The sequence below is a fragment of the Aythya marila genome, assembly GCF_965140915.1.
Source record: "Aythya marila genome assembly, chromosome: 7".
Taxonomy (NCBI): domain Eukaryota; kingdom Metazoa; phylum Chordata; class Aves; order Anseriformes; family Anatidae; genus Aythya; species Aythya marila.
In genome coordinates this window covers 853,073-881,017 of record NC_139048.1, presented here as the reverse complement: position 1 = coordinate 881,017, position 27,945 = coordinate 853,073, and the positions used below count along the sequence as shown (strand labels likewise).

At 42.8% G+C, this 27,945-nt stretch overlaps 1 protein-coding gene across 2 annotated transcripts; it reads left to right on the top strand.

Annotated features, from left to right (window-relative positions):
• PPP2R2D (protein phosphatase 2 regulatory subunit Bdelta) lies at positions 1 to 27,936 on the top strand. 2 transcript variants are annotated; one of them, XM_082764836.1, is made up of 10 exons: positions 1 to 159; positions 394 to 480; positions 12,841 to 12,938; positions 16,079 to 16,244; positions 17,882 to 17,994; positions 20,442 to 20,619; positions 21,836 to 22,000; positions 23,446 to 23,615; positions 23,700 to 23,791; positions 25,773 to 27,936. In XM_082764836.1, the coding sequence occupies exons 1-10, from the start codon at positions 153 to 155 to the stop codon at positions 26,050 to 26,052; spliced, it is 1,356 nt and encodes a 451-aa protein (XP_082620962.1). In that variant the 5' UTR covers positions 1 to 152; the 3' UTR covers positions 26,053 to 27,936. The 2 variants fall into 2 exon arrangements, with proteins under 2 accessions (XP_082620962.1, XP_082620963.1); XM_082764837.1 differs by lacking the exons at positions 1 to 159; positions 12,841 to 12,938; positions 16,079 to 16,244; positions 17,882 to 17,994.
• The last annotated feature ends 9 nt before the right edge of the window (positions 27,937 to 27,945 follow it).

Sequence of the window (27,945 nt, the reverse complement as noted above, 5' to 3'; positions counted from 1 at the left end):
GGGCGCCATTTTGAAAGGCCCGGGCCCTCCCCTCCGCTCCCCTCCCCGCCGGGCCTCCCGCGGCGGCCGCTCGGCGCCCCGGCTCCGTCCCGCTCCCGCCCGGCGCCTCCCCCCGCGGCTCCCCCGGCCCCGCCGCACCGGCACCGGGCGCCATGGCAGGTGGGGGACGAGGCTCGGAGCCGCACGGCCTCCCCGGGAGCCGCCGCCGCCGCTGCAGGCCGGGCAGGGCCCAGCGAGCCGGGCCGGGGCCGGGGCCGGGAGGCGGCGCTGCGGGGAGCCGGGGGCTGAGGGGACGCGGCCTGGGCTGGGGGCAGGGCGCAGGGCCGGCTCCTTCCCTTCCCTTCCCTTCTCTGCCTTCCCTTCCTTTCCTGACCGCGGTCTCTTTCCCCGTAGGGGTGGCAGGCGGCGGCGGTAACGGTAACGACTTCCAGTGGTGCTTCTCGCAGGTGAAGGGGGCCATCGACGAGGACGTGGCGGAAGGTGAGGGGGCAGCGGGCCCGGCAGGGCCCCCCCCGGGCCGTGACCGAGCCCTGGGGCACGGAGCGGGGCCCGAGGAGCCCGCAGCGCGCCAGGCCCCGCGGGTCTCGCTCCTGAGGCGCAGGGAGCGGGCGGCGCTGCCGGGGGTGCGCCATGGGGGGGGGGGGGGTGAGGGCTGGGGGCAGGTTTCGTGGCCTGGTGGGGAGGCCACGAGCAGGGATGCTGAGCTAGGGGGCATGGGCACGCCTCTGCACCATCTCTGAAACTTGCCAAGCCCATCGTGTGTGGGGTTGAGTACAGAAAAAGGGCTTTAGTGGTTGGGGGGCGTTTCTCTGTAGCATGTAGAAATGACACAAAGTTCCTAAATGCGAAGTGAAGACCCTTTCTCTCTGAATCTTCCGTGTTCAAACTGTTCAGGCTGGAGATACTGAATCCTGACTCTTGAATTCTGATTTTTGGGTAGGCCTGTGTGGAGCCAGGAGCTGGACTCGATGCTCCTTGTGGGTCCCTTCCACAGGTTATTCTGTGATACTGCTTAGAAAGGGCGGTGTGGAATGAGCACAGAACATAATTCTGTGCTGCTCAGTAAGATTTTTACTGCGTTAATTACAAGTGCTGTATCTGCGGCGTTAAGTGAAATAACTAATGACTAGTGTGTGGTCCTCATGGGCTGTGTATTTTAGTTTTACTGGAAGCAGTAAATATTTTTTCTTACTGTCTGCTGCAGGGAAATAACATTGACGGTGTTTTCATTTTCATGCCACTTGTTTTGGCATTCCATTCAAAATAAGAGCTCTGGGAGGAACAGACATGAAAACTACTCAAGATCCTAGTACTCAGGCATGGCTGTTGTTTTCCTCCTTTTATTTTCTACTAAGTGTGTTTTGCGCCACGCACTCTTGTTTTGAAGTGCCCAGAATTCTTTTGAAAATACATTTAAGTAGCCTTCGTGAATTTCCCAAATAGTCTTTTTTTCTCAGTTTCTCTCACTGTGGAACTAAACTGCAGTTCTCCATGAGTAAGATGTGCTTCTGTGAGCACGTTACTTCCCTGTCAGCAGCTGAGCAACAAGAATTTGTGTAGTGCTGGAAAGCTTTCAGTTTTTGAAATACCAGAATGTCTTAAAGCCATTTAATTATTTAAGTGCATAGCAGGGCTGTTCAAGGAGGAACTTAGATTACTGATGAGCCGCATCACCAAGGCCGAGCTCTTCGTTAGAGGGGAAAGCTCTCTGTTCTGAGCCATGCTGAGAGGAAGCAGGGGTGATAGTGCTCCAACACTTCTGTCCTGGAATTGCCCACGTGTACCTTATTAACACAACTCTTCCTGGAGTGGGGACTGCAGATTGTGTGTGACACTGTTACACGGAAGGAATTTTTTTTTTTTCATGGGGCAATCAATGTAAGTAAGCATTTAGCCCCTGTTTTATACTGAATTGGTGCTAGTTTTGTTTTCCTACTAGAGTATGAGAACTGCTTACAGATTTTGTGATTCTGTCTATATTTTGATTTCTGCCTTTTTTTTCCTGTTAGTTTTTGCTTTGATATCAGACTTGAGTACAGAGTGAATGGTTTATTTACTAGTAATTGTCTGAATTTGACTCTGCAGTATGCAGTAAGAATACTATTCTATGGCTAAATTTTTGTTCCCAGTTACGGAGATATTCATTCATCACCATTTTTCTAACATTTTTACCCAAGCCACATTTAAATGTAGTGGCTGTGCTGCTGCTGACCTGGGATAGCCTTGCTGCAAATACTGTGTACAGCCACTGAGTTCCATCTACGTTGTTGTGATTGGGAAAACTTGCCTTCTTGTAATGCTTTTTTTCTTCCCCATTTTGTGAAAAGAAATAGCTCTGTAAAAGAAATCTGAAATGATAACATGAAGTAGCTGTCAGCTGTATTAAATGCAGACGTTTTTGCTAAATGTTCCTAGGGACAGTTCATTCAGCAGTAGAAATTAAGGTGCCTGTTAGTCAGGCAATGTAACCAGAATCCCCCTTCCTTTTGAACTGCGGTTCCAGGATACGGTTTGTGTTCGGCAGCTTTCTCAGCTGTACTGCTTTGTCACAACCCTGCTAATATTTTCGTTTGCCATAGTTAGATTTGCAACTGTCATCTCTATTCACAGGATTTTTTCGAAGTCATTAATATAGAAAATCGTTCTCTTTCTTTGTTTTCTGTGTACGGAACCAGTTTCTTCAGTGAGTGATCTCTGAAACTTGCTCAGTGCTCTGCTCAAATAAACAGAACACCAGTGGTTGTAATGGCCAGATTGGCCATATAATAAGATCAGGAAAATACACCAGGATTTGAAATATCTATTTGTCTAAAGCAGGAAAGTTTAGTTGGATTGAAGGAGGAAGAGGAAGATTGGATTAAAAACAGATACTGAATTGAATAAATAGTATTGAGGATGGCAACAAGTTTAACCTTTTTTTTTGGGGGGGGGGGGGCGGGGAGTCGTAATCTAAACTTGTGTTGTAAGTTGGTTGTTACCAAAAAAAAAAAAACAACCCATGGGATTATGAAAACTGATTGCCTGTGAAACTTTTTGTTCTTGGATTACCTTTTTTGGTAGAAATTGGCTTTCTAAATAAAGGCTTCAGGGTATTTCTGTGCTACCCAAGACCTAATTGTTTTTGTGATTTCAGTGTTTAATTTGTTTTGCTTGCTCAAAAAATACTAGATTTCTTTTTTCTTTTTTTCTAGCAAAATGTGAAACAGCTTATTTAAATAATATACAGATAGTCCCAGATTCCTTTGGGACACATGCACTGCATACAATCCATGACTGCTTCTGGATGTAATTAGCAGTGTGCATATAAATTATATATATATATGTAGGGGGTACTGTAAATCTTCCTAATTGACTTGTGCTAGTGACCAGTTGGACACGCTTGGGAGGCGTGTCTGATCGTTGTCAGAACGTGAACCTGTATGCTGTGGAGATCCTGGGTTTCCCCTTACTGATGCTGGAATTTCTTTGGGTTTTGCTTCTAACTCCTCCCTCCCCCCTCAAAGCAGCCTGTATGGATTTTTGAATTGTGATGGACTGTTCCCTTCTGCAAATGCTGTTTTAATTCAGTATCGGTAAGGCATAGATTCCTGTTCCAGGTTTAAGCAGCTTTAATGTATGGCTACTCCACTGAGTATTGCTTTCTTCTCACAGCCTCATTAGCTGAAGACTTCATCTAAGTGTTGTATTTGAAGTTTTTCTGGAGGAGCTGAGCATAAAGCCAGGTCTTGCAAATAGATGGCATACCCGGTGACCTGCTGTAAGTGAGGAGAGTTCCTTAGAAGCTCCCTTTCATTAACTTGCAAGGTATTTCACAGGAGCAGGACTCCTCTTGTTCTTCAGGTGGAAAAAAAAAAGTTGTCATTGATGTTAGGAGTTGTCACTGGCTTACAAACATAACTTGTGCTGCTGTAGTGCATTCTCTGCTCGTTAAAGACTTTTTTTATCTGCATGTAGAGATCAAAGAAAAATACTGTTTTCTTTTTTCAATTCTCCAGTTAGTAAGTTTGATAGCGGGGTAAACTAAAGGATACCTTGTTATCATCAGTTCAACAAGGTGGTTACTTAGCACGGTGACAAGCCTAAGGAGAAGTAAATCCACTTCACAAGTGTGTGAGAATGCAGAATACAAGCAGAGAAGAAAATCACGATCTGGTAAAAATATATTGGACTATAATCCTGCAATTTTTCTCAGGTCTGGAGACAAGTGCTTTAAAAACATGGTGTGTTTAGCTGTCTTTACAAATAAGTGACTTGAAAATCTTCAGGAGTAGAACTGGCTTATTTTTGTTGTTTTTAAAGCTGATTCTGGCATGATGGTGCCATTATATATGTGTGTCTATATACATGAAGGTATTCCAAAAGAGCTACAGCTAGTTGACATCTGGTTACAATTGCATGGAAGAAATGACAAAACTGGTTATTATCTTTCAAGATTTTCTTTTATGTAAGAACTGGAAAACAATGTGAGGGAGTTGTTATTAAGCCACATGGATTGTTCCCTTTCATCCTAAATAATTGCTTATACCTGAAGATGTTGCTTATTACTGGGAAGGGGCAGAAAGTCAGCTTTTAAGCTGTTTTTGTTTTGTCTGTTTTTTTGTTTGATTGGTTTTTGGTTCATTGTTCTTTCTTGAAAAAGGATTTTGCCATAAGCATAAGGTTTCACGGGCCCCTTCCCTTGCCGCACCCATCGCTGTTTTATGGTGGCACGCTGTGGTGTGCTCTTGCCTTGATCCCTTCGCAGCTTCACCACATCTTTGTTCCTAGAAGGACAGTGGAATAGGCTGAAGAGGCACCACTTGTTGCAGGGACCAAAGTTTTTGATAGTTTCCTTGATCTTTCCTGCGTTGTGCGCTGTACAGAGTGTTCTGTATAATGCACACAATTATGTTACATCGGCTTTGGGAAGTGCTCTGGTGTTTTTGTGGGCAGAAATAAATATTTTTGCAAACAGTTTTGACCAGAGCCCATGTTATATAGTGGCTTTCTGCTGGAGAAAGTCGTCTTAATATTTTAGGTAGACCACTTCTGTTCTTCCGTGGAACCCACAACCAAGAATTTATCTCCACCCTTCATTTCACAACAAGCTGTTCCCTAAAAATGGTCTTCTCAGATAGTGGGATTTAATAATAAGCACTCTTTTGAATTCCACTTCTATCAGCCAACAGTAGGAGCAGTGTGTTATGCCACTGGACAGTAAATTGCACTGCCTTACTGTGTGAGTAACCGTGGATGCAACAAGATGGTGTGAGCGAGAAATGCTGTGTTAGTGAGCTTTTGGAAGCTTCTAGTTCTTTCTCTGCTCCCATAATCGTTAGATCGTGGCTTCTCACAGCGAGGAAGCCCAGATGTACAAGGGAACAAGATACTGTTTGCCCTTGTGTTGTATGAACACATCGGGGCAGCCGCGTGCCCTGTGAGCGCAGTGGAGATGGGTTCGGTGTGGCTCCAAGGACCTGCAGCATCACTGCGCTTGGTTCCGCTGGGAAGCTGCAGACTTGTGTAACGAAGGGGGTTGCACTGACTGTCCTCGCTGAGCTGCGGGGTGTTTAGTCACTTTAAAATCAGTTTAATGTGCTGCTTGGGGGTGCTGGGCAGCCTGGCCTTTGGCACGGGCCTTGGGAGCAGGGTGCCAGCTCGCCTTGCTGCTTTCCTACCTGCTTGCTCGCCCCTCGTGGGCCCGGGGCCTTAGCAAGGCCTGGCTGCAGGACCCAGCGCTGGCAGCCGCTCGAGGGAAGGGCTCGTGTTTGTGCACTGCCTTCAGCCACAGCGCTGGCTCCAGCCAGCCTCTGCTGCTGCTGCTCCGAGTGCCCTGCGCTGCGCTGCCCGCTGAGCGCCTCGCGTGCCCTCCCCGAGCCCTTGGCTGACCTCTGACCTATTCAGGGATTTCCAGTAGTGCAAAAAGCAGGCTTGTTATGCACTGAGTTAAGTTCTGCTGGGTATGTAAAGGCAATTCAAGCCATTTTGCAAGGTGTTCGAGTATTAAAGGAGAAAAACCAACACATTAGATCTGATGGATACTTGAAATGGGCAGCACTTACAGCTGGAAGAAATTCAGTCTTTTAGGAGATGTTGGGCATTACAGTAACAGCATGCCAGCCTTAGGCCATCCTACCTGCAGGTAGTGTTAATCCTTGCCATTGCCTGTTGTGGCAGGTGCAGTACACAGAATCTGCGTTCGGCCAGAAGCAGATGAGCAAAAAGAGCAGGAAGGAGAAGGAGGGGAGTTGTTGAGGACTGGCAGGGAGTGCCAGATCTGGTGACCAGAGTCCCGCGGTAACTGAACTTGTGCTGGCATTGCCTGCCCCAACAAGTAGGCAGTGGGAGGAGGGCCCGCTGGCAGCTCTGTGCCTTTGCCTGCTGTGATGCTGCAGCGAACCCGGGGTGAGGAGCTGCTAAACTGTGGGGCAGCTCCCTGCGTCCCACCCCAGAGCCCTTCTGGTGCAGACAGACACTGTGTGACACCGAGCGGGGGGTTCTCTTGCAGTAAATGCAAATCAAGTAACAAGCACTCAGGAGGCACTGTGTATCTGTCACTTCTGCAGCTCGGATGCATTTTTTTTTTAATCACTTATTAACAGTTTAACAGGCATTAGGCTTCGAATTTATTCATTTTCTTTGATTACTTTTTGCCCTCTAATGTGTTTCTGGGTGTATTTTTTCCTTTGCTAATCTTACTGGTTCTTTTTATGTTCTTGCATGACATTCTCTCTCATTGGGAGCAGCCCAGCAGACAGGGGCTGGGGGTTCTGCTGGACAAAAAGCTCGACATAACCCAGCAGTGCGTGCTGGCAGCCCCGCAAGCCAGCTGTACCCTGGGCTGCAACAAAGCAGGTGTGCCTATAGGGATGTCCCCCTCTGCTCTGCCCCGTGAGCCCCACCATCCAGCTCCGGGCCCCCAGCCCCAGGAGGACATGGAGCTGTTGGAGGACACAGAGCAGAGGAGGACATGAGGATGCTCGGAGGGCTGCAGCCCCTCTGCTGTGGGGACAGGCTGAGGGAGCCAGGGGTGTTTGGCCTGGAGAAGGCTCCAGGAGACCTTGTAGTGGCCTTCCTGTACATAAAAGGGACCTCTGAAAAAGCTGGAGAGAGGCTTTTCACATGGGCAGAGGGGGACAGGACAAGGGGGAACAGTTTAAAACTAAAAGAGGGTAGGTTTAGGTTAGGTGTTGGAAAGAAATTCTTCCCCGTGAGGGTGGCGAGGCCCTGCCCCAGGAGCTGTGGGTGCCCCATCCCTGGCAGTGCACAAGGTCGGGCTGGGGACTTTGGGCAGCCTGGGGGCAGGGGGTGACCGGGTGGGCTGTAAGGTCCCTGCCAACCCGAACCTTTTGGTGATTCTGTTTGATTCTTCCTGTGTTTGCTCTGCAGCGTTGGCTCTTTGCTGTTCCTGCCTGGGCCCTGGCCACATTTCTCAGCAGTTGTGCCGTGAGGCCGTGTGTTGGCATCGCCTGTTGCAGAGGAGGTTTCTGCTCATTGTGCTGGCAGGTCTTACAGTTCAGCACAGCATCACAGGGACGTCCCAGCTTCTGCTTTCCAAGTTGATTTCGGAGCACGCAGCCTGTAGTTACCCCCCACGTGCTCCCTTTCACTGCCACCAACAGCAGGTGATCGTGCAGTGTCTCCGGGACCTTCCTTCGGCTGTGGAACAAAACGTGCCCTAGAATCACAGGGTACGGGGTAGGGGAAGGTGTGTGATCTTGACTGCAAGCACAGAAATGTTCTTTCTATGTTTAGTTTGCTCTGTTAATCTCCTTTACGGGCTGTGCCAGCTCTCTGGCTGTGGGCCAGGTCCAGTCACTTCCTCTCAAAGCTTGAGCCTTTCCAGAGAGCGTCGTGGTCCTCAAAAACTGCTGCTTGTTTGGATCCCCAGGACAGACCTCGGACTGAGGTGTTGTATATTAAAATGGTTTTCAGGGAGAGGGGCAGGAGGCAGGTGGGCCAGTATGTGTGTCTGTAGTGCCTGAGCTAGGCGTGCAGCTGTTTCCTTACATTGCCCAAAATGTAATGGGCAAGGTCCCTCAGAATGTGAAGTGTCCTTCTTTTTAGGTAACATTTGAAAATGGTGACTGTTCTGCTGCCTTGTCCATTAAGTGGGATTTCACCAGAAGTGTTGGAATAGCTCTCAGGGAGGAGAGAAGCTGATGCTGCTCGTGTCCAGCAGCCGGCACTAAGCAGCGTGCAGCCGTACGGCCTGCCAGGAGAGCTGCGCTCTGTGGGGTTCTTCAGGCTTCAGCAGGAGTGGCCAGCTTAGAAAGGAAGAGTTTGTGGTAGCTAATTTTAGACATCTATTTTAGATGCCTAAGCAGAGAGCCGAGGCGTTGATACCGGTGTCAGGAATACCCAGCGGGAGCCCTTTGTGGGATCAGCCCGGAGGCCCCAGCTTGCTGTGCTGTCCTCGGGGCTGTAACACCAGCCGGTCTCTGTCATCCCCGCTTTCACCCCGGCACAGCCAGCCCAGGGTACCGCAGGGCTGACACTGGAGAGCTTCACCGGGCTCAGGGCAGGGGCTGGGATACGGGGAAGGCAATATCCAGCAGTGCTGCTGACAGGCAGCAGGGCGGGGAGGGGAGGGGATTGTCCCCCGCTGCTCTGCCCTCCTGAGGTCCCGCCCTGGGCCCCCAGCACCAGGAGGTTGTGGGGCTGTTAGAGTGGGGCCAGAGGAGGCCACGAGGATGCTCAGAGGGCTGGAGCACCTCTCCTATGAAGACAGGCTGAGAGAGCTGGGGCTGTTCGGCCTGGAGAAGGCTCCAGGGAGACCTCATTGCAGCTGTTCAATAATTAAAGAGGGCTTATGAAAAAGGTGGGGAACGACTCTTTGATCAATCAGGTAATGACAGGACAAGGGGGAATGGGTTTAAACTAAAAGAAGGGAGATTTAGATTAGAGGTTAGGAGGGAATTCTTTGCTCAGAGGGGGGTGAGGCCCTGGCACAGGCTGCCCAGAGAAGCTGTGGCTTCCCCGTCCCTGGAGGTGTTCAGGACCAGGCTGGATGAGGCCCTGAGCAGCCTGACCTAGGGGGAGGTGTCCCTGCCCATGGCAGGGGGCAGAACTGGGAGATCTGTAAGGTCCCTTCCAACCCCAGCCTTTTTATGACCTAGAGCATTTAATACGAAGTTATGAAATTGGTGTTAAGGCTTACAGGACGGGCTCCTGAGTCACTGGGAATGCTTTCCACCACGTTATTATAGAGATGGATGTTTTTAGCCTTCCAGCATGTTTGGAGGTCACTGCCTACGTACGGAAGCACTCAGTGCTTTTACATTTGAGGAGTAGACAGAATCAGTCTGGTTGCCAGCACCTTTCACCCAACGTGCCTTTTAATGCACCAGCTTTGGAAACAACTGGGAGTTTCCTGCTCTGCGTGCAGGCCATAACCAAGTTAGAACTTCTTTCCAAAAGTGAAACTAAACATTAATTTTTCATGGCTGTAAGGAAATCTTGCCAGACACGCATCTTACTGTAAATCCGCAGGTCTTGCTGCTCTCCTTGCCTTACAGGAGTCAGGCTCCCCTGGCTGCTTGCAGAGCAGAGCGGCTCAGCCACGGGGAGCAAAGCTGGAGGGAAGGAGGCCGGGCACACCTCTGCTTCCAAAATATAATCACAAGGGTGCCTTGTGTAGGAGAAGAGTGTGTTAGGATGCTGTACCTGAGGCAGTACCGTGCTTTCCGAAGCGTTTGTGTGTTTTATCGTGAATTACATTGGTAGTAGGAAGAAAAGGCTGAAATATTCTGCCAGGAAGTAGGCTGGTGCTTGTGCACAGAAAAAGGTACGATGTAAAATAAAAAACCTTCAGAAGCTTCAAAGTTAATGTGATGATTAAGAGCCTGCAAAGGCTTGCTTTGTTTTATCTAAAATTTTTGAGCTGTCTTCAAAATGCAAAGCAAATGTAGGTGGGTAATATCACTGAGCTGAACAGAGTGATCGCTTTCAAATGGATTTTGTGGTTTATCTGTAGTTTTGTTACTGTTTTCTTCTATACACTTTGGAATAATGCTGAGAATCCTGATGGAATTTGGGGATTGGGGTTAAACATGTTTCAGTTAAACAGTCCTATAGGGAAAAGTGGGTTTGATTCATACTTCAAAAAAATTACAGTGCTGTTTAAGCAACAGAAAGTTAATTCTTCATAAATTCAGTTTTTCTTGATAACCTACAAACTTTCATCAAGTATCTTCTATTTTTTTCCTGAAGCACACTGTCCACGTACCTATTTCCATCTGGCATATTTGTAGTAGATTCTAACATAGCGTTTCAAGGATGATTTGAAATTTTAGTGTGAATTTTCCAATTAATTAAGAAGACATTTCACAGTGGCACGGTCATTTTATCTATACATCTTGTTTACCCTCTTCTCCCTGTCCTTTTATGTAACAATGTGGAATTCCAGCAGTGTCTGTGTGTTAGCGTGTTTCCACAGGGCTTAAGGTGAGGGAACTGAAGATCATGCTTGGATAGGGAACACTGCTGGTAAATAATAGCTGGCAGACTAGTTTTGTTGACTTTTCATGCCCATTAAAGCAAAAAAAGGTGCACAGGGTATTTTGAGCAAATCATGTGGGTAGATACTTTGTGTACCTGGGAGAAGTTATCAGTATCATTTCCTGAAACTAACTAGGAAAGTGTTTTCCTTGACGTTGAAATAATTGCCTGTGTTAAGGAGTGATTTGTTTCTGGTAGGACAGCTTACTCAGCTCTCAGGATAAAAACGACCTGTGCTAGAATGACTCTTAAGATTTTGTGGTAGTGGAATATTCGTTTTGTTACTGGTAAAACTTTGTAATTCAAGGGTTACCCTAATGTTAAGTAGAGTGCTGAAAATGTCCTGAATTTATTCTATCAAATCCCTTTACTTTGGATTGCTTATTTCAGCTGTTCGTATCTTTCCTTAGCTTTCCTTAGTCTATTTCCTCTTGAAATGCTTTTTTTTCCTGTGCATTACTGATTGATCCTAGGCTGTAGGACTTCTCTTAATCCTAGCACTGCTGTCAGTCTTGCAGTAGAGTTTAATTCAGATTACGTTTCCAGCTCGCTCAGTGCACACTAGCATTGTCGGTTTCAGTGCAAAATTCTTTATGTGATGGTATTTGGTAATTGTAACTAGAAAACCCCTCAGCCAGCCAACCGTTTGTAATAACTTATTCATATGTTTGCTCAATTTAGACATGTATTGGGTACCAAACAAACGTATAATTGTGGGAATAATTAACGTGGATCGGTATAAAGGCTGATAGTGATATTAAGCACATACACAAAGGGTTTGTGTGTGTGTGTTCTGGTTCTGTTTACGCTGAATTTCAGTTCTTGTACGTTTTTCCCCACGATTTTCATGCAGGAAGAATAAGTTGGCCTTCAAACAGTGGCACAATTCCCACATACATGTGCTCTGCAGGTTGCTGTGAGAGGCCTTGATTAAATTTGTTTTCATTCTCAAGGCAGAAGACAGTTTTCCTTCACCTTCCAAAGAGAGGAGCAGAGATGGCACTTGGGTGGGAATGGGCAGGTTTTGTGTCACTCCTGAAACTTGTCATTTAACCCGGAGGTGTGATGAAGAGAAGTGCGTGTAAAATGGCACAGCTGTGCCCAGTGTGCAGGTACAGCTTTGACAGCCTCGAGGTGCACCAGGGGAGGTTTCAACTGGGCAGTGGGCAGCATTTCTTCACAGAGGGGGCGATCAAGCGCTGGGGTGGGCTGCTCAGGAGGGTGGAGGAGTCCTGAGGATCTCTTAATAAAATCTGAAATATCAGTTTTCTCAAGATATCACTCATGAGACTTCCTAATCATTTTCCTGATAAAAGGGGGGGGGGGGGGGATTATTCAAAGGAGCTTAAAGTTGGCACATCAAAATCAATCCAGGAAAGTAGTTTTCAGGTAGTCTCTAATTGCAAACTCTGAGACTAATTGACATCAGATGCTTCAAATCTTTTTTTCCTACCTGCCTAATGTAATGAAAGTTGACATGGCTAACAAGCACCAGTACAGTTAAAAGTTCACTGACCTGTTTAAGGTGAGTAGCGTTTTGTTGCTGTACCATATGCCTGAAGTCTGTGACAGATCTGTAGGTCCTTACCTATCCTCCCCCTTATTTAGAGATTGTTAATGGCAATTACTTCTTTATTACCACCTCCACAGATTGTGGCATGTAGTGGTGAATAAATACTGGTTGTTTTTTCAAGGTGTAAGTCCAAGAGAGCTTAAGTCAGTCTGCACGGGAGGTCCTGCAGCCTCTTACTTGGCTCTCCTGTCCTTCAGCTGCCGCCACCCTTGCCTCGTTCGGTGTAGAGATGCTGATGCTTCTGCGTGGAGGTGCTTGACGGAGCTCGACTGGCAGAAATTCTTTTTTTTTTTTTTTTTCTTTTTATTTGGCCAGTTCAGCTTCCTGAACTAATTACCTAAATAGTTAGCTCAGGGGAAAGGCAGGCGTGCACCTCGCACTGATGGGTGTGAGCTGCACTGCTGCTCCAAGGTGATGCTGCAAACGAAGCGCTTCTGGCACGGCTCCTGCTCCTGGAGGCGCTGGGCAGGCGTTACTGCCCGCGTGGGTCAGTGGTCGCTGGTGGCAGGTAGAGTACGTAGCTTGGTTCTTAAAGCAGCGTGCCTTCTCCTTGGTGACCAAAGGCTTTCAAGCTTCAGAAATGGCGAAATCACAGAATGGTTTAAATCGGAAATAAATAAATTCTGATGGGCTTTGAAACAAGTTAATTTCTGGATGTTAATGATGTAAATCAAGTAGTTGGGCTGTTGCATTAATGTGAATTGTAATTTTGTTTTGTGTTCAAGTCTTGAAACATCTTGATTTGCTTTCCACATTACAGCGCTATTTTATTTCTGTTCTGTTTACAGCTGATATTATTTCAACAGTTGAATTTAATTACTCTGGTGATCTTCTTGCAACAGGAGACAAAGGTGGCAGAGTGGTTATATTTCAAAGGGAACAAGAGGTCAGTGACTTGAAAAACAAAAGTGCTGTTACTACGCTGCTCTTGTGTTGCACAGTCTCACTTCATCTGCTCGTGCTGTGAAGTTTAAATGGTTGGGTGGTTTTCTCAGAAGATGATGTTAGCCGTATTTATAAATATCTGCCTCGTGCTGAATTTGGTAATGTAGCTTGGTGGTGGTTTCACCCCCTCACAGCTTTCAAAAAAACCCTCACAAAATACAGTGGGTTCGTTATGTGTACCTATTATGCTCAGTCTCATAAGTGTAGAATTGCTTTTGAGGTTTCTCCTAAACTTTACACTTAGGTGGATGTAAGACACATTCTAATGTTTTTGAAAACAATGCAAAAGAACTGATTTATAAAAGAGGACACATGTTAAGCTGCAACGGACAACAGAGTAAGACGGTCCAAAACTTGAAGAATTAAATATCTGATGTGCTTTAGGATCCTATGAATCAAAAGCAGTGGTAACAGCTTCATCTCCAGGAACACTTGGGTGTTTTGGTTCAGAGGGTACGAAGACTTCCCCCTCCGGTAGTTCAGCAGATTTTCAGATGGCTCTGCCCAACGCTGTCAGTTGGGAGATGATGCTATGCTGTATCCTGCCCGTTCAGTAATGCAGACACATTGCCAAGCCTTTTACATCCAAAGTATTGGAAAAAATACACTAAATGCTGATTTACTGATCAAGTCTTTTGCTGAAAAACAGTTTCCATGCCTTTTTGTGTCTGAGAGAAATGTGGAGTTTTCTTTTACATCAACATTCCACATGACAATTCCTTTTTCTCCCCCAGCACCAAAGAGCATGTATGTCCTTCCCCTTGAAGAACTGATGAGAATTTGAACCTTTTCCTGGTTTAGAAATACCAAAATTGATTGTGGAATTGTGATTCAGCTTGTTTGTGCATGAAGTGCACTGCTCTGTAGGTGCTATGCTTTTTTCCCAGCAGAATCTCCCTTTCACTGTGTGGTTTGACTGATGCTCGTTAAGGACTAGCCATCCAATATTTTGCATTTCATCCTCGCTCTGACGCTACTTACAGAACATCTCACCAAAGCTGGTTTATCAGTTTTACTCTGAGGATTTTGAGAGGCAGTGAAATGAAAATGCCATTGCTGGAAAAGCTGCTGAAATGTTACACAGCTACACCTAGACAGCAACTGCTCATTTATCATTTAGCCTGCTGTGTAGACGTAACTAAGGCACAGAGACCAAGGTCAAAAGGATCCACCTGCTGAGGATCTCTGACTTCCTTGACGCTTGTTCAGGGTGGAGCTATTATTGGTTGGCTCTCAGCTGTTTGTGCTCAGTGCTGTAACTCAAAACCCAGCTGTCATGTCTTTTCCTCGTAGTATTAAAAAAAAATAAGTCACGCTCCTCACACAGCAATATTCAAATGTCTTCTGGGAGCACGTGTGGACTGTAAGGAAGAGGTGGGCATTAGAGTCCTTTCTCTTGTCATCTACAAAACTGTGGAATTGCTGAAGAGGAGGAAGAGAAATCTAAAATAAGTACATAATGCTAGAAACATGGTAAAATCTTACACTTATTTTAAACAGTGTAATTCTTGGGCTATAACTTTGGATAGTTACAAAATTTTACATACGCTTTATTTTTGGAAGGCCGGCTGAAATGCTGGGCTCCCTGCCCTGAGCTCGTAGGGCATTATTTCAGTTCCAAGCAGCTGTTTGTTCCAACCAAATACACGAGTAAAGAGTGAGACCACTGCCAAGACAGCTTGCACAAAACATAGGTGGTTAGGTAAGGAATGGAGAGAACTACACAGAATAGTGTAGTTGAGAGGATCCCATCTAAAATGATGAAAAGTGAAGTGACAGAGAGCAAAGTAATGTAAAGTCTCAGACTTAACTAAAATTCCATGCTTCTGAGAGATTGCAGGGAAAAAAAAAAAAAAACCTCTGCAAAACCTTATCAGAGTTGCAAAGTCAAGCATGGAAATACAAGTGTCAGAACAAAGGTTGCCTGTGCAGCCTCAGGTTGGCATAGCAGGCTTTAATTACGTGAGTCACTACTATTTTTTCCCCAGTAACGCACTGTCAATCAATGTGCAAGATGGGCTTTTCCTGGGCAGCTGATTTTCTTGCCTGCCTTTGGCAATAAGCGACTTGCTTCTTCTCAAGTGTGATTTCCGATTGTGCTTTGGGGAGTTTGTTTTTGCAGGCGTTCAGGGCACTGCAGCTCTGCAAGCGGAGCTGGTCTGCGAACGTGAGTCACTATCTAATATTAAATTATTTGAAGAGCCCAATAACATTTTCTTCAAATGTGATACTGCAGGTCCGCAGGTACTTGCAACTTTGATCTCTGTTCCTTGGTGCCACAAAAGCCAAATAAGAATAACGCAAAGCTGTCTTCTGGTGCTGTGAGGAGCAAAACAAGTTTTTAGTGCACTTGTAATAGTCTTTGGAGTGTTACAACAAACACTACAGAAAGCCTGAGATGAAAACATCGTAATTCCAGCCTTCAGATTTTCACATTGAATAAGGTTGTCAGAGCTTAATTATGAGCCTTGATGGCAATTCTGGATACAGCATGGTTTAAAATGAGTAGGAAAGGAGCTAGATCTAATGCTGATATGACTTTGTGCCCTCGTGGTTTTATAAAACATTCAATTGCACCATGTCCTCTGTCCTTTAACACTTACTTGCTAGTCTGCAAACCCTGTATAATGTCATATCGTGATGAGCAGAGGAATGAGCTTTGGAAAGGAAGGAAAGGAGATAGGTGAAGTGTAGAAACTGATCCCATGGATCCCATGGAGTTGGTGGTTTAGGATTTAGGACATAGCTGATTTCTCTGCCCCGGTTGGGTTGTACGTCCTGGGGGGCAGCAGAGTAACCCAGAGCTCTTCCACATGAACCCGGGAACTCCTCTGCAGACAGCTCCCCTCTTTGAAGTGCTTTGATACAAGTAGACAAATAGTTGCATACAAAGAGTTACTTTTGAAAAGGAAGTCTGCACACATTGTATTGATGTTAAACTCTGGGAAATGTGTCAAATTCAGCAAGACCTATTGTGAAAAGTTTACTTTCTAATTGACCATTTCTAGGTGTTACTTTGTATGTACAATTTCTAATGACCCAGGTAACATCAGCTTCAAGAAATATTATGTTTCTTTGCAGAATAAAAGCCGTCCTCTTTCTAGGGGAGAATATAATGTTTACAGTACCTTTCAGAGTCATGAACCTGAGTTTGACTACTTGAAAAGTCTAGAAATTGAGGAAAAAATAAATAAAATTAGGTGGTTACCACAACAGAATGCTGCTCATTTCCTGCTGTCTACAAATGGTAAGAACATTTTATTTTTGCAAAAAAAGACCTTCCTGTATGTCATTTGAATATTATCTCATCGATTATGCACTTGTGGGGTTTTTCTGGAGTGTTTTGGGGTTGTTTGTTTCTTCCTTAATTACACGGTGTCTGTTTTGATTGTAATACCTTGTAAATTACTGACTTAGGAGCTTAGTAGTAACGAAGTAGCACCAGCACGGGCATGGTCACAGAGCTACGCTCTGTGGGTGTGCTGGCCACGTCCTCAATTTACATGTCCCGGTGCTCTGCTGTTCAGTATGCGTTCAGTGTCAGTGTGTTGCCAGTGTGCTGAACTGTAGCACAAGGCTGACATTAACTTAACTTGATCATCGCAATTTTGAAATTGAATTTTTTGTGATCCCAGATGAATTTAGAATAAAAGCATTTGAAATTGAAACTCTGTGGTTACAGTGCTCTTCTGATGCTAAAACACTGTGTGTGCTTTGAAGAGCTTATGGATTAAAAGACAACAGTCACTCTAGGAGCATATTTGTACCATTTTTTCATTCAGATTATTTTCTTTAATTTCTCCCCTTAACATCTTAGCAGTTACATGTATTGCTGAAGCAGTTGGTGCTGGGACTATAGCGCTGTTTCATTGTGATGCATCTTGGAGCAAGTTGTAACTGTAAATGCAGAACTGTGCATGAAAAAAACTTGCCTTTGACAGAGGGATGCGCTTGTTCCTAGCAGCTTGGTTCACCTTTTACCTTGTTCCTAGATGCTCTTTTGTAAGTGCTGATGCGTGTTCTGTTAAACCAAACTTCAGAAGCAGGAGTGACTTCTGGCTGCTGGACTTGGATCAAAACAGATGAATTTAATTTCAAAGTCCAGCTAAACTCAAGGCAGTCTCTAAAGTGTGTCACCTTACATACATTAAATATCTGTAGTTGTCCGAGGAGGAGAGGTTTGTTTCCAGTTAGCTGAGGCTCTCACTCTGTGTACTCCCTTTCTGCATTTGGACAAACTGCCCCCGGTAGGAGCTGGGAAGTACGTGCCTTTGGACGTGGGATCCTAAAGCAGTGCAGCAAACCTCCTCAGTTCCTGCCTCTGCCTGACTCTGCTCTCCCCTTAAGGGAGTTACTTTAATTCAAGCTCTTCTCTTTTTGTTGTTTTTGTTTTCTCTCCCTAGCATTTGTCGATTTAAAATAAGTTAGATAGTAGTGGGCTCGCTGCTGAATGTTGGTGAGCAGCATGTGAAACTTCCCTTGCAAAGGAACATTTTGGTGAATGGTAGGCATTGTGCTCTATCAGTCAGACAGAAATTTGTGTTTTATCCAAAGTAAATGTTATATTACAACAAAAATGAAATCTACTTAATTTTTTCTTCCCTTAAATGATATTTTTATGCATTTCCCACCCGCACCCTCCAAGTGCATATTTTCTATTTATTTTTAATGTAATAATTCTGCTTAACTATATAGCTGAAGGCAAAATTCTTCATGTTTGTCTAGGGAAGGTTGTATTTCATATTATGTAGTTGTGGGATCCTTTCTGTTGCAAGCAGTAGAAACCTGGATAGACGAATAACACACTCTGCTCACCCCATCAGTTGGGGAATTTATTTTTGAATTGAATTCATTCTCAAGGATGTGAATTTTTGTTGGTTTTAGATAAAACTATTAAATTATGGAAAATAAGTGAAAGGGATAAAAGAGCCGAAGGTTATAATTTAAAAGATGAAGATGGAAGACTTAGGGATCCTTTCAGAATCACAGCACTACGGGTATGTTTCTGCTCTTTAAATATCTTTTTGCATGTTCTTCTTTACCTTTGTTCAGAGTTGTTAACTGAAATGTGTAGATTAGAAATGGTGCTTTGGTCGGGGTAACTGATAGCCTTTTTATTTTTTTAAAAAAAGGCACTTGGTTTTATATAGAAATAGATATATTTCTAAAATCATAAAATAAGGTTCCTTTGGAAAACTTGAGACAAATTTCAAAACTAAGATACTAACTTCTCAATAGTTGTTTGTTTTGGTTTGTTTTTTTTTGTTTTTTTTTCTTGGAACACCTTATATTTTAAATGGATAGGAAATTTTAAACTTTTAACAATCAAAATTAAGTATTGTCTTAGAGGTGTTTTTGTTAGAGGCCAGCCCCTGGGCATTCAGGAAACCTGATGTATATATACTTGTGGAACCTTGTTATTTCTCCATCTTCATAGTGATGTTACGGTAGGGTTAGTGCTGCAGACTTGGAACCTTTTAAAGCATGAGCACAAAACCAAAGCAGTCATTTGGGGGTAGGGGATTTTTGATGGATTTTATTTTTGTTGCTGTTGCTATAAATAGGAATTGAACTAAAGCTCTCACTCCTTCTAAAGCTGTTGTCACTCCTGACACTTGCAGGAACTATGCTGTTGTGGTTTTGTGGTTTTGTTTCGTTGATGTTGTTGCTGCTGATGTTTGGATTGTTTTTTCTTCTCTTGCCTTGCTTCAATTGAGTATCGAAGCTTTAGGTATACATCAGCGTAATGCCTTGTGCTGGGAAAGGTTACCGCTTCTGGGAGGGAGCTTTCTACTTAGTGTAGGAGCCGAGAGCTGACTGAGTGCTCCAAATACAATACCTAAAACCAGGGACACAAGTCATACAATGGAAGTAGGTGGGGATAAAATTTGGGCTTCTCCAACCTTGCCATTCTGTAGGAGTAGACAACATATTAGGGAACATGGAAAGTCCAGAATACGGCCAGAACAGTTCAGCTGGATACTGGCCGATACTCACTGCACCGCTCAATGAGCATGATGGCATCTTTGTCAAACACTGTAAGGTTTTTAGGAATCATCAGGCTGAATTGGGGGGGGCAACAAAAAGCAAGAACTGCTTTCTTAGAAGTTAGTCTTCTAATTTTGCTGCCTTCTGGGAAAGGAAGGTTGGGCTGAGCTGCAAACCCTGCCAGGCACATCATTGTACAAGGAGTGACGGAATGAACTAAGTGTGAGAAAAGATTGGCAGAAGGGGGAGGAAAAACTGACAGTTACCCTCATATGTTAAAAATACCAAGTTTTAGAGATCTAGAGCATACGTAGCTTGGCCTCTTATGGGCACTGTCTCCATACTGCCTTACAGAAGTAGAACCCCAGTGGTTTGTAACGAAGCAGACTTTAGGAGAAGCAGCCCTGTGTGTGGAGGCCTTGTCACTTCCAGTACCATGCCTGGTGACTCACGTTAATGCATCTTCAGTTTCACAACTGACAGTTGTTGGAGCTAGGAACACTCATGGTCAGATAGGAAGATTGGCTAATAAGCAGTAATAGATTAATTTTAATAATGACCTTTTATACTGTAAACACTAAGATACAAACATGGTGAAAACAATTACAGAGCTCTTAGATTAATTTGTTTCTTGTTCAGGAAGACAAATTACCCTGAACAGCGTCATAACTTCTCGTGGTTAGGTGATGTAAGATAGTGTTCTGGTACACACAGTTCAACAGCACAGTATGGGAACATCCATGGACAGCATTAAACTCTTGACATGCTGGTCAGTGACAAGGCTGGGGAAGGAGCAAGAAGGAAGCTTAATCCTCCTGGCTGGGGTAAAGCTGTCACCCTCTTATCAGCGAGCTGTGGAAATGGAGCATTTACATCTCCCTGAAATCGTCCCGACTGTTCAGTGAACAAATCGGGGAGGTCCTTTGCAAACTTCCTAACAATTCCACCAGCACCCTCTAAGATACAGAGGTCGTTTTTAAGCACTTGTTTCCAATTAACATCATCTTGAAATACCATGATAAACATGTACTGTTTTCTGGGGGGTGAGGCACGAAGCTTCCTTGTTCGGCAGGTAACTTCTAAAGAAGGCAGCGACCGAGGCTTTGTGCAAGTGGTCTGCCAAGGCACCGTTCAAGGCCTGGTTTACTGCATCTCTTGCTCTGAGGATTTCCAAGGCAGTCAGAACTTGGTCTATTTTTAGAAAACAGAAAATCCAAATTTTTCTCTTAGTGTTTGCCATTAGATGAAGTGTGCTGCTGTGGATCTCATAGCTCGGGGGTTGCAGCTGTGCTCCGTAACTTAATGGGGGGAGGGGGATAATAAACTTTAATTCCTGTTGGAAAACTGTTGGGAGGGTGTCAGTAAGGCAAAACAGAAATAGGTGGGGTGAAATTAATGTCTTCTGAATCGGAAATCAGCTTTATGCCCAACTTGACCGTTCTCTTTCATGTTTCAGGTGCCAATATTGAAACCCATGGACCTAATGGTAGAAGCAAGTCCCAGAAGGATATTTGCAAATGCACATACTTATCACATAAACTCTATTTCAGTAAATAGTGATCATGAAACATACCTTTCTGCAGATGACCTAAGAATTAATCTATGGCACTTAGAAATCACAGATAGAAGTTTTAGTATCCTTTTTTTGGTCCTCTTTGAACACTAGGGTACGCGCAAGTTATGTATGTTTAACAGAATCACTTTAATTTTGTGAATTGGTGTTCAAATCTAGGGATTAAAATACAGGATTTAAAAATTTAGAGGCTTAATACAGGGAAAGCAGGTGTATTAGGATGCTCTCGCTCAGTCTGAGTGCATGCATTCTTTCAGTGAAAAAGTACCAGTAGAAATGTTGTAGATGGCTTGTTTTGGTTGTGGAGTTTGTACTTTAAGTACAAGTTGAAAGATTTGAAAAGTAGATCCTGTGTTACTGTAGATCTTTTCAAAGTTTAAGGTCTCTTAACTGTCTAAAATAACATTTCTCTTGGAGAAGACAATTTTTTTTTTTCCATATCAAATGGTATTGTCAACTGTAGAAAAAAATACAAATCTTTTTGCAAGCCTGTCTGTCCAGCATTGTAATAGTATGTCCTCCTGAGGCAAGTCTGCAGTAAAAGAAAAGTTGCAGAAATACATATTAAAAGGATCATATATGCAAGTTATCTAAAGCTTTAGATAAGTAAGGAAACTATATTCAGCATTTATCTATTCAAAAAGTATCAGAAAAGGCCCATCTGGACACCCACCTGGGCAGCCTGCTGTAGGGAACCTGCTTTGGCAGGGGGGTTGGACCTGATGATCTCTGGAGGTCCCTTCCAACCCCTTCAATTCTGTGATTTGGTAAGAAGTGTTAAAAAGGAAGTTTGGGAGGAATCTGAGATTTCTATCTGGGAGCTTAATCTCTGAGTTTCATCTTTGGTAGGTGCTGATGCGAGGGATTGGAGGCTAGCTTCTTTGTAAGAACAATCTTTTACCCCCTTTTTTTCTTTTTAACATTTTTTTTATGCAAATAAGAGTTTATAGCAAAAATACAAATTAATTCTTGCCTCTTTCTGTGATTTTGTGGATAGAAGGGGCTTTTGTTTTGGAACAGATTCTTTATATATGTATCATCTTTCAACTTGTCTTCAGTTACCTCCAGCATCTCCTGAAGTAGATTTTTAACAACAAGGTCTGGTGTTATGGCTCTTTTTTAATCTTCTGTGGTCACTTTACTTGTGTAGATTGCTGATGGTGGAAATTAAAATCTTGCCTGGTTTCCTACACTATTTTCTACGTTTTTGTAGATAGCTACTTGAAAGCAATGATTCAAATGTGAGGTGTTACACACCTTTACCAAAACCTTCCCAGATATTGTAGATATTAAGCCTGCTAACATGGAGGAGCTGACAGAAGTGATCACCGCTGCAGAGTTCCACCCTCATCACTGTAACGTGTTTGTCTACAGCAGTAGCAAAGGAACTATTCGACTCTGTGACATGCGCTCTTCAGCCCTCTGTGACAGGCATTCAAAATGTAAGTCAGGATGCACCTGTGGTTTCTGGGTGTCTTGCTTTGTTCTCATGTAAGATAGAACGCATAGGTGTTCGCTTATAAATAAATATGCCAAGTTCTGCTTATTGGTAAAGAGCATACAAGGTAAGGAGTGGTAGTTTTGTAGAATGGAACATTTTAATTGTCTTGTTCTAGGCCATCAACAAGCAGAAGTGTAGCATGAGACAATTGACGATCTGACTCTGCTCCTGTTTACCCATTTATGCATCATAAACTGATGGGAACAAGTGCTTTTGGCACCAGTGAGACCTGTCTTCTGTCCAGACTCAGTCTTGGTGCTTCTCAAAGGTATCTGCTTATCAAATCCCAGTTCAGGGCAGTTTATTCACCTTTGTGCATTAGCAACTGGGCTGCGGCTGCTGCTGATCGGTTTAGTTTGTGACCATTTGCAGCTCCTAAGATAGAATATAGTCTTGAAAATGTGCACTGAGTTTGAAGTTAGTTTCCAGGGCTGAAAGATGAATGCTTCTTGGTCAGCTGAGCTATGTAAACTTAGGTAGGTGAGGAAAGCTTTTCTATTGAAACCAAAGGGAACACTGTCAGTGCTTTGCACGCAGCCTATTGTTTCTTTTTGCTACTGTAACAGCTACGGTTTATTGGCATTACTATTCCTGTGGGTTACCCTACCACACTGATACTTGCAGGTAAGATTTCTATAGTGAAGATCAGGATTTCTCCCTGGGAGAAGGGAAGTACTTCTGCAATGGGAAGTGTGGAGTGCTAAGCATTTCAGCTGTGTGACTTAGCACTGCATTAAATCACATACTAGCATTTTTTTTTTTAACTGTTCATTACTAAAACCCATCCTGTTAAAAGGGTCTATTCAAAAATGAAAAAAGTAATTCTGGATAGCTTTTGTCATGAAATACTGACTCCAGAGATTGACTTTCAATTTAAGCAATATTTCTTCCTGCTTTCTAAAACCATACTTTTCATGGCAAGTGTAGATGCTAATATTTCCTTTCAAGAGGTTGCATTGTACAACTTCTGTTCAGATCTAAATAAAAGTATGTCATACGGTAGTCTCAAAATATGTGGGTTGTGCATTAAGATCTTTTTTTGGATGCTGACAATTTCACCTGCTGTGGTTCAACTTAATTTGTAGATCAGTTGTAATGTTTTCACTGTACACATGCTGTTTTTTTTTTTAAAAAACTTTTTTCTCTGATTCATCCCTTAAGACCTGTGAATTGTTTGCTGATGCTGTGCTCCAGCTGAGAATGCTGGAGATGGTTGTAAAATTGCTAGAATGTAACATTGTTTAAACACAGACTATTTTTAATAATTTAATGGCAACTTTTTTTTTTTTAAAGAAACTAGTAACTTAACATTGTCAAAGTACTGGAGAATGTTGGAAGCTGTAGAATTTGATGTTGGTTTCATTGGTAATTGTCTTCTATCTACAGTTTTTGAAGAGCCTGAAGATCCTAGCAGCAGATCATTTTTTTCAGAAATAATCTCATCGATATCTGATGTAAAATTCAGTCACAGTGGTCGATACATGATGACAAGAGACTACCTTTCTGTTAAAGTCTGGGATCTCAATATGGAAAACAGGCCTGTAGAGACATATCAAGTATGAAGTTCAAGTTCTCTTAAATACCCTCTTTTCTTCTTTTTCTTTAAATCTCTCTAATATCAATTTAAATGTTTCAAAAAGGTTCATGAATATCTTCGAAGCAAGCTTTGTTCCCTGTATGAAAATGACTGCATTTTTGACAAATTTGAATGCTGCTGGAACGGTTCTGATAGGTAAGTTGTTTTGCTTTGTTTGTCTCTCAAGTTTAGGAATTTAATTTTGTCCCAAAACTCATGATATTTAGCTTTAAGGATGTAATTAGTTAAATTCAAATCATCTGGGGGAGGGGGTGTGTTTCGTGGTGTGTTGGTGGTGGTGGGTATTTGTTTTTGGTTTTTATGTTTGAAATCTTTTTTGGGGTAAAACAGAACCATTCTTCATCTTCCACCCTCCAGTTGAAGGAGCAGAATAAGTCTTTGTCAGTATGTTTCTAATCTGGATTCTTGTTGAAGCTTTATGTAGTCAACACTGGCCATTTCAAGCCATGGAAAGGTTACTCAGATTAGTTTTCAAAGGGTATACAAGAGCATGCACTCAGTATTTTCCACACTAAATCTTTGTTTTCTGTAGGCTAAAACAGATACTGATTTGTATCTGTTGTAAATCATGGAAATACTTGTCTCACCTGCAAGTTACAGAAGTATTATAACCAAATAGCAAAGCTACTCTACTGGCACAATTTGTGCGTGTGTCTTGTCACTAGCTACATATTAAAATGTTTTCAGAACCCCTGGGTAAGATAGTGGCAAATCTGGATTTTCTATCTGGATGCTTTTTGTTGGCTTGCCTATGCGGCTCATCCTTTATTTTTTTTGTAGGATTTTTATTATTTCTGAAATACCTAAAGCCATGACTTGTCCACCACCAAATGCTTTCAAGATGTTAAACGAATAGGTACCAGTTTGGATCTGATAGTAACAGGATCATCCTGTGAAACAAGCTTTGGCCTAGTAATGGAGGACCAAAGATCTGCCACATAACTTAGGAGCTGAGTGATCAAGGAAGTCAAATCTGGCAAACTGTGTCCAGGAGTCAGGGGAGGAAGTAAAATCTACCCACATTGCTATGGGAGTGATATTCGAGGTTGCATGTAATGCTAGATGCTGCTTAACAATTAATTTTCTGCAGAAACAGTAATAGAGAAAACAGGTTACTGTCAACTCCAGGTTGCAAGTGGCTGTGAGTTACTGGGGGGAAAAATTATACTGTATCAGTGTACAAAAAAAAAAATCTTCTTAGCAATATTTCCATTATCCATTATAAAATGCATAAAAAGAAGCTGTGTATGTTTTTCACTAAATTAAAATGGAAGGAAACTGACACTTATTTCAACTTTTTTCAAGTAACTCCAGTTAATCTCTAAAAAACAAAAATCAAAACAACATCATCTGATTATGACATAAAATAAGAACATGTGTTGCTTACCTCCCTTGGAAAAGTTTCTTTGGCTCTGCATTCCCCCGTACAATCTGCGAGATGTATGTTGTGTTAATAGTATCTCGTTCTGCTCCTAGTCTTTAATTCTTTAGTGCCGTGAAGACAACAAAAAAACTGTTCATTGGAAACAAGGTACATGAAAGTATTTTCAGACGCAGTTTTTTTTCCTGCCTTGTTCAAATGCAAATTTAGTACTTTATGGAAACCCTGAATTGTTCCTGAAGGGCTATATCAGATACTCAAGTGAAGGGTTTCTTTTGCTGCAACAGAACAATTTTTTGTAATGAATCCATTGGCATGTTCATGGTCAGCATGTGCAAAGGAAAGCACTTCTGTTTGTCATAGTCTGATGAAATGAAGTAGTTTACAGTTGCTTTGATTCCACTATAACGTTTGGAGCAGTGGGATGAAGGGATGGAGTAGGAATAGGAAGGCCCGCTTTGCCCACATTAAGATGAACAAAGCCCAAGACTCTGCTGAGAGCCGGTCCCAGGAGGGATACCTGGGAGAATACCTGGAAGAGAAGTTCACAGAGTGGAAGCACCACTAAATACCCAACAGAGTTGAGCAAGCATGCATCAGAGAGGAAGAGAGTGTAGTGCCAAATACCGGTTGTGAATTTGATTTGAGTCACCTTGCGGGTAAGAGATGGAGGAAAGGGATCGAATACCACTGCTGGAAGCCTACTGAGATTTCCTTTTTTCTGTTTCTCAACAGCGCTATCATGACTGGATCTTACAACAACTTCTTTAGAATGTTTGACCGAAACACACGGCGGGACATCACTCTAGAAGCGTCCAGGGAAAGTAGCAAACCTCGTGCCATCTTGAAACCGCGTAAAGTGTGTACAGGTGGTAAAAGAAAGAAAGATGAAATAAGTGTTGACAGTCTGGACTTCAACAAGAAGATTCTTCATACAGCATGGCATCCCATGGAGAACATCATTGCTGTAGCTGCCACCAATAATTTGTATATATTCCAGGACAAAATTAACTAAAGATGACTTACTTGAGGACAGAGTTGTCTTCTTGCATAGTTAAGCTCAGTTGTTATCTGTAAAAGAGAAGGCCTTGTTGTCCTACCAGTGAAGAACATTGATGCACTTACTTCCCTTTAGATAAAGGAGAGAATCTGGCCTTTTTTGAGTTCATGGTGTAGTTCTGCCTTCAGTGGGGGTGTGGAGTGTCAGTTGCAATTTTCTGAGAAAAACCCTCTAGAAGCAGAATTGATGGACAGTGCTCAATCAGGCCAAAACTCAAAACAAATGTATTTATTTAAGTCTGAGCCTTCCTTTCCAGTTTATAGACCAAAAATTTAACACCCAAGAAGAAAAATTGTCATAAAAATGTAATTTCTATCTCTTGCGCTCTTTCTCTGCTGTAATATTTGGGCCTTTCAAAACATATATTGTGCTTAATGCCTGTAAACATTCCTCCTCTGGCCTGTATCTAGGCTTAGGTGTTTTTACCTTTGAGCACTTAGGTAGGTCTTGAGTTGGGTTCATAGACAGGTTTCCATGAATATTTACTCACCAACTGTATCTATAACCACACCTTCTGGTGTAAACCACTTAATAAAATAACAAACTATAAAAAGTGTTTTTAAATCTGATGGTATGTATTCAGTTTTTTTATTTTTTTATTGCATGTACTGGGATTGTGCAAAATAACCCAAAGTGGGCAGATTTGACAGTGTTTGTCCCAAACTATTAAATTTTGGCAGACTAATACAAACTTTTTTGTGTAGTAATTCAGATTCTAAATTTAGAGTTTCCATGAAAGTGTCGTTTAGTTTTAAGTTGCACAATTTTTTTTTCTTGTAAGATGCCATTTGTATAACGAGTAGGAGAAATGAAAAGGTTGGTATAGAGATGTCCACAGCCTTAACAGAAAATGACCACCTTGCACAGAAGGGAAAACAAAATGTGTAACAAATGTTCTTCTTTGGAGATAAAAAATAAATAAAGTTTATCTGATGCCTCTCAACGTTAGGTAGAGACATACCTTATGTGCATTATGTTTTTTTAACCTTTTTAGTACTTGTCAAGAAGATACACTTTTATTTTAAATATCTGGCATAATGTATTGTATTTCACATCGCCGTTCAAGCAAAAAGGTATCTTGATTATGCCAAGCAGTGACACAGCTTAATACTTAGCACATTCTGACTTTAACACCAAGATGTCAGAAAACACTGAGGCTACAAGCTGGTGTTACCTGCATTTGTTATAACCCTGTTCTTGCTAACTGTTTGGTTTTTTTTTGTTTGTTTTTGTTTTCTTTTTAAGCCTTAGGTACTTTTTTTTTTCCAAAGGGGCCTAAAATGCATCAACCTTCTCTTCACCCTAGGCTAGCATGAATGAGAATTTTTTCCTGAAGCTAATGCAGCACATTTTAGTACCATCAGGTATTTAAACATTACATTCTGTAAAATGTGCCTGCCAATTAGAAATTCTTTGAAGAATTAGATCCCTCGGGCTTCTGAAAGGAGATGCAGAAGTGTGGTTTACACTCCGTTTTTATTAAAATGAAGGTGTATTATGATTACTGAATCAGAACTGCATATGCAACAGTCAAATGTCTCTGTTCTTACCCTCTCAATTAATGTCCATAGAGTGCCACTCTTGTTCACAGTAAGCTAGTGAGTACAACTAACTTTGAGGTTCTACAAATAAAGTTTAAATTAAAACAAACAAACCCTTATACTGTATATTGGTTGTGACACTATTTGCAAATCTTGAAATGTGGAACTTCTGGGTCACTAAAGTGTTAGATTTGACCTTGTTCCTAAAATGCATAATAGAGCTAATACAATGGGATTGTACATACTTGTTCAATTATTTTGACCAAAAAGTTTAATAAATTTTAAATGTTTACCTGGATTTGCTCTG

Excerpts from the sequence above, each read along its gene's own strand:
- PPP2R2D (XM_082764836.1), top strand. Across the intron at positions 12,939-16,078 it reads TATTTCAAAGGGAACAAGAG|AATAAAAGCCGTCCTCTTTC; the intron begins GTCAGTGACTTG and ends GTTTCTTTGCAG. Across the intron at positions 17,995-20,441 it reads TCAGAATCACAGCACTACGG|GTGCCAATATTGAAACCCAT; the intron begins GTATGTTTCTGC and ends TTCATGTTTCAG.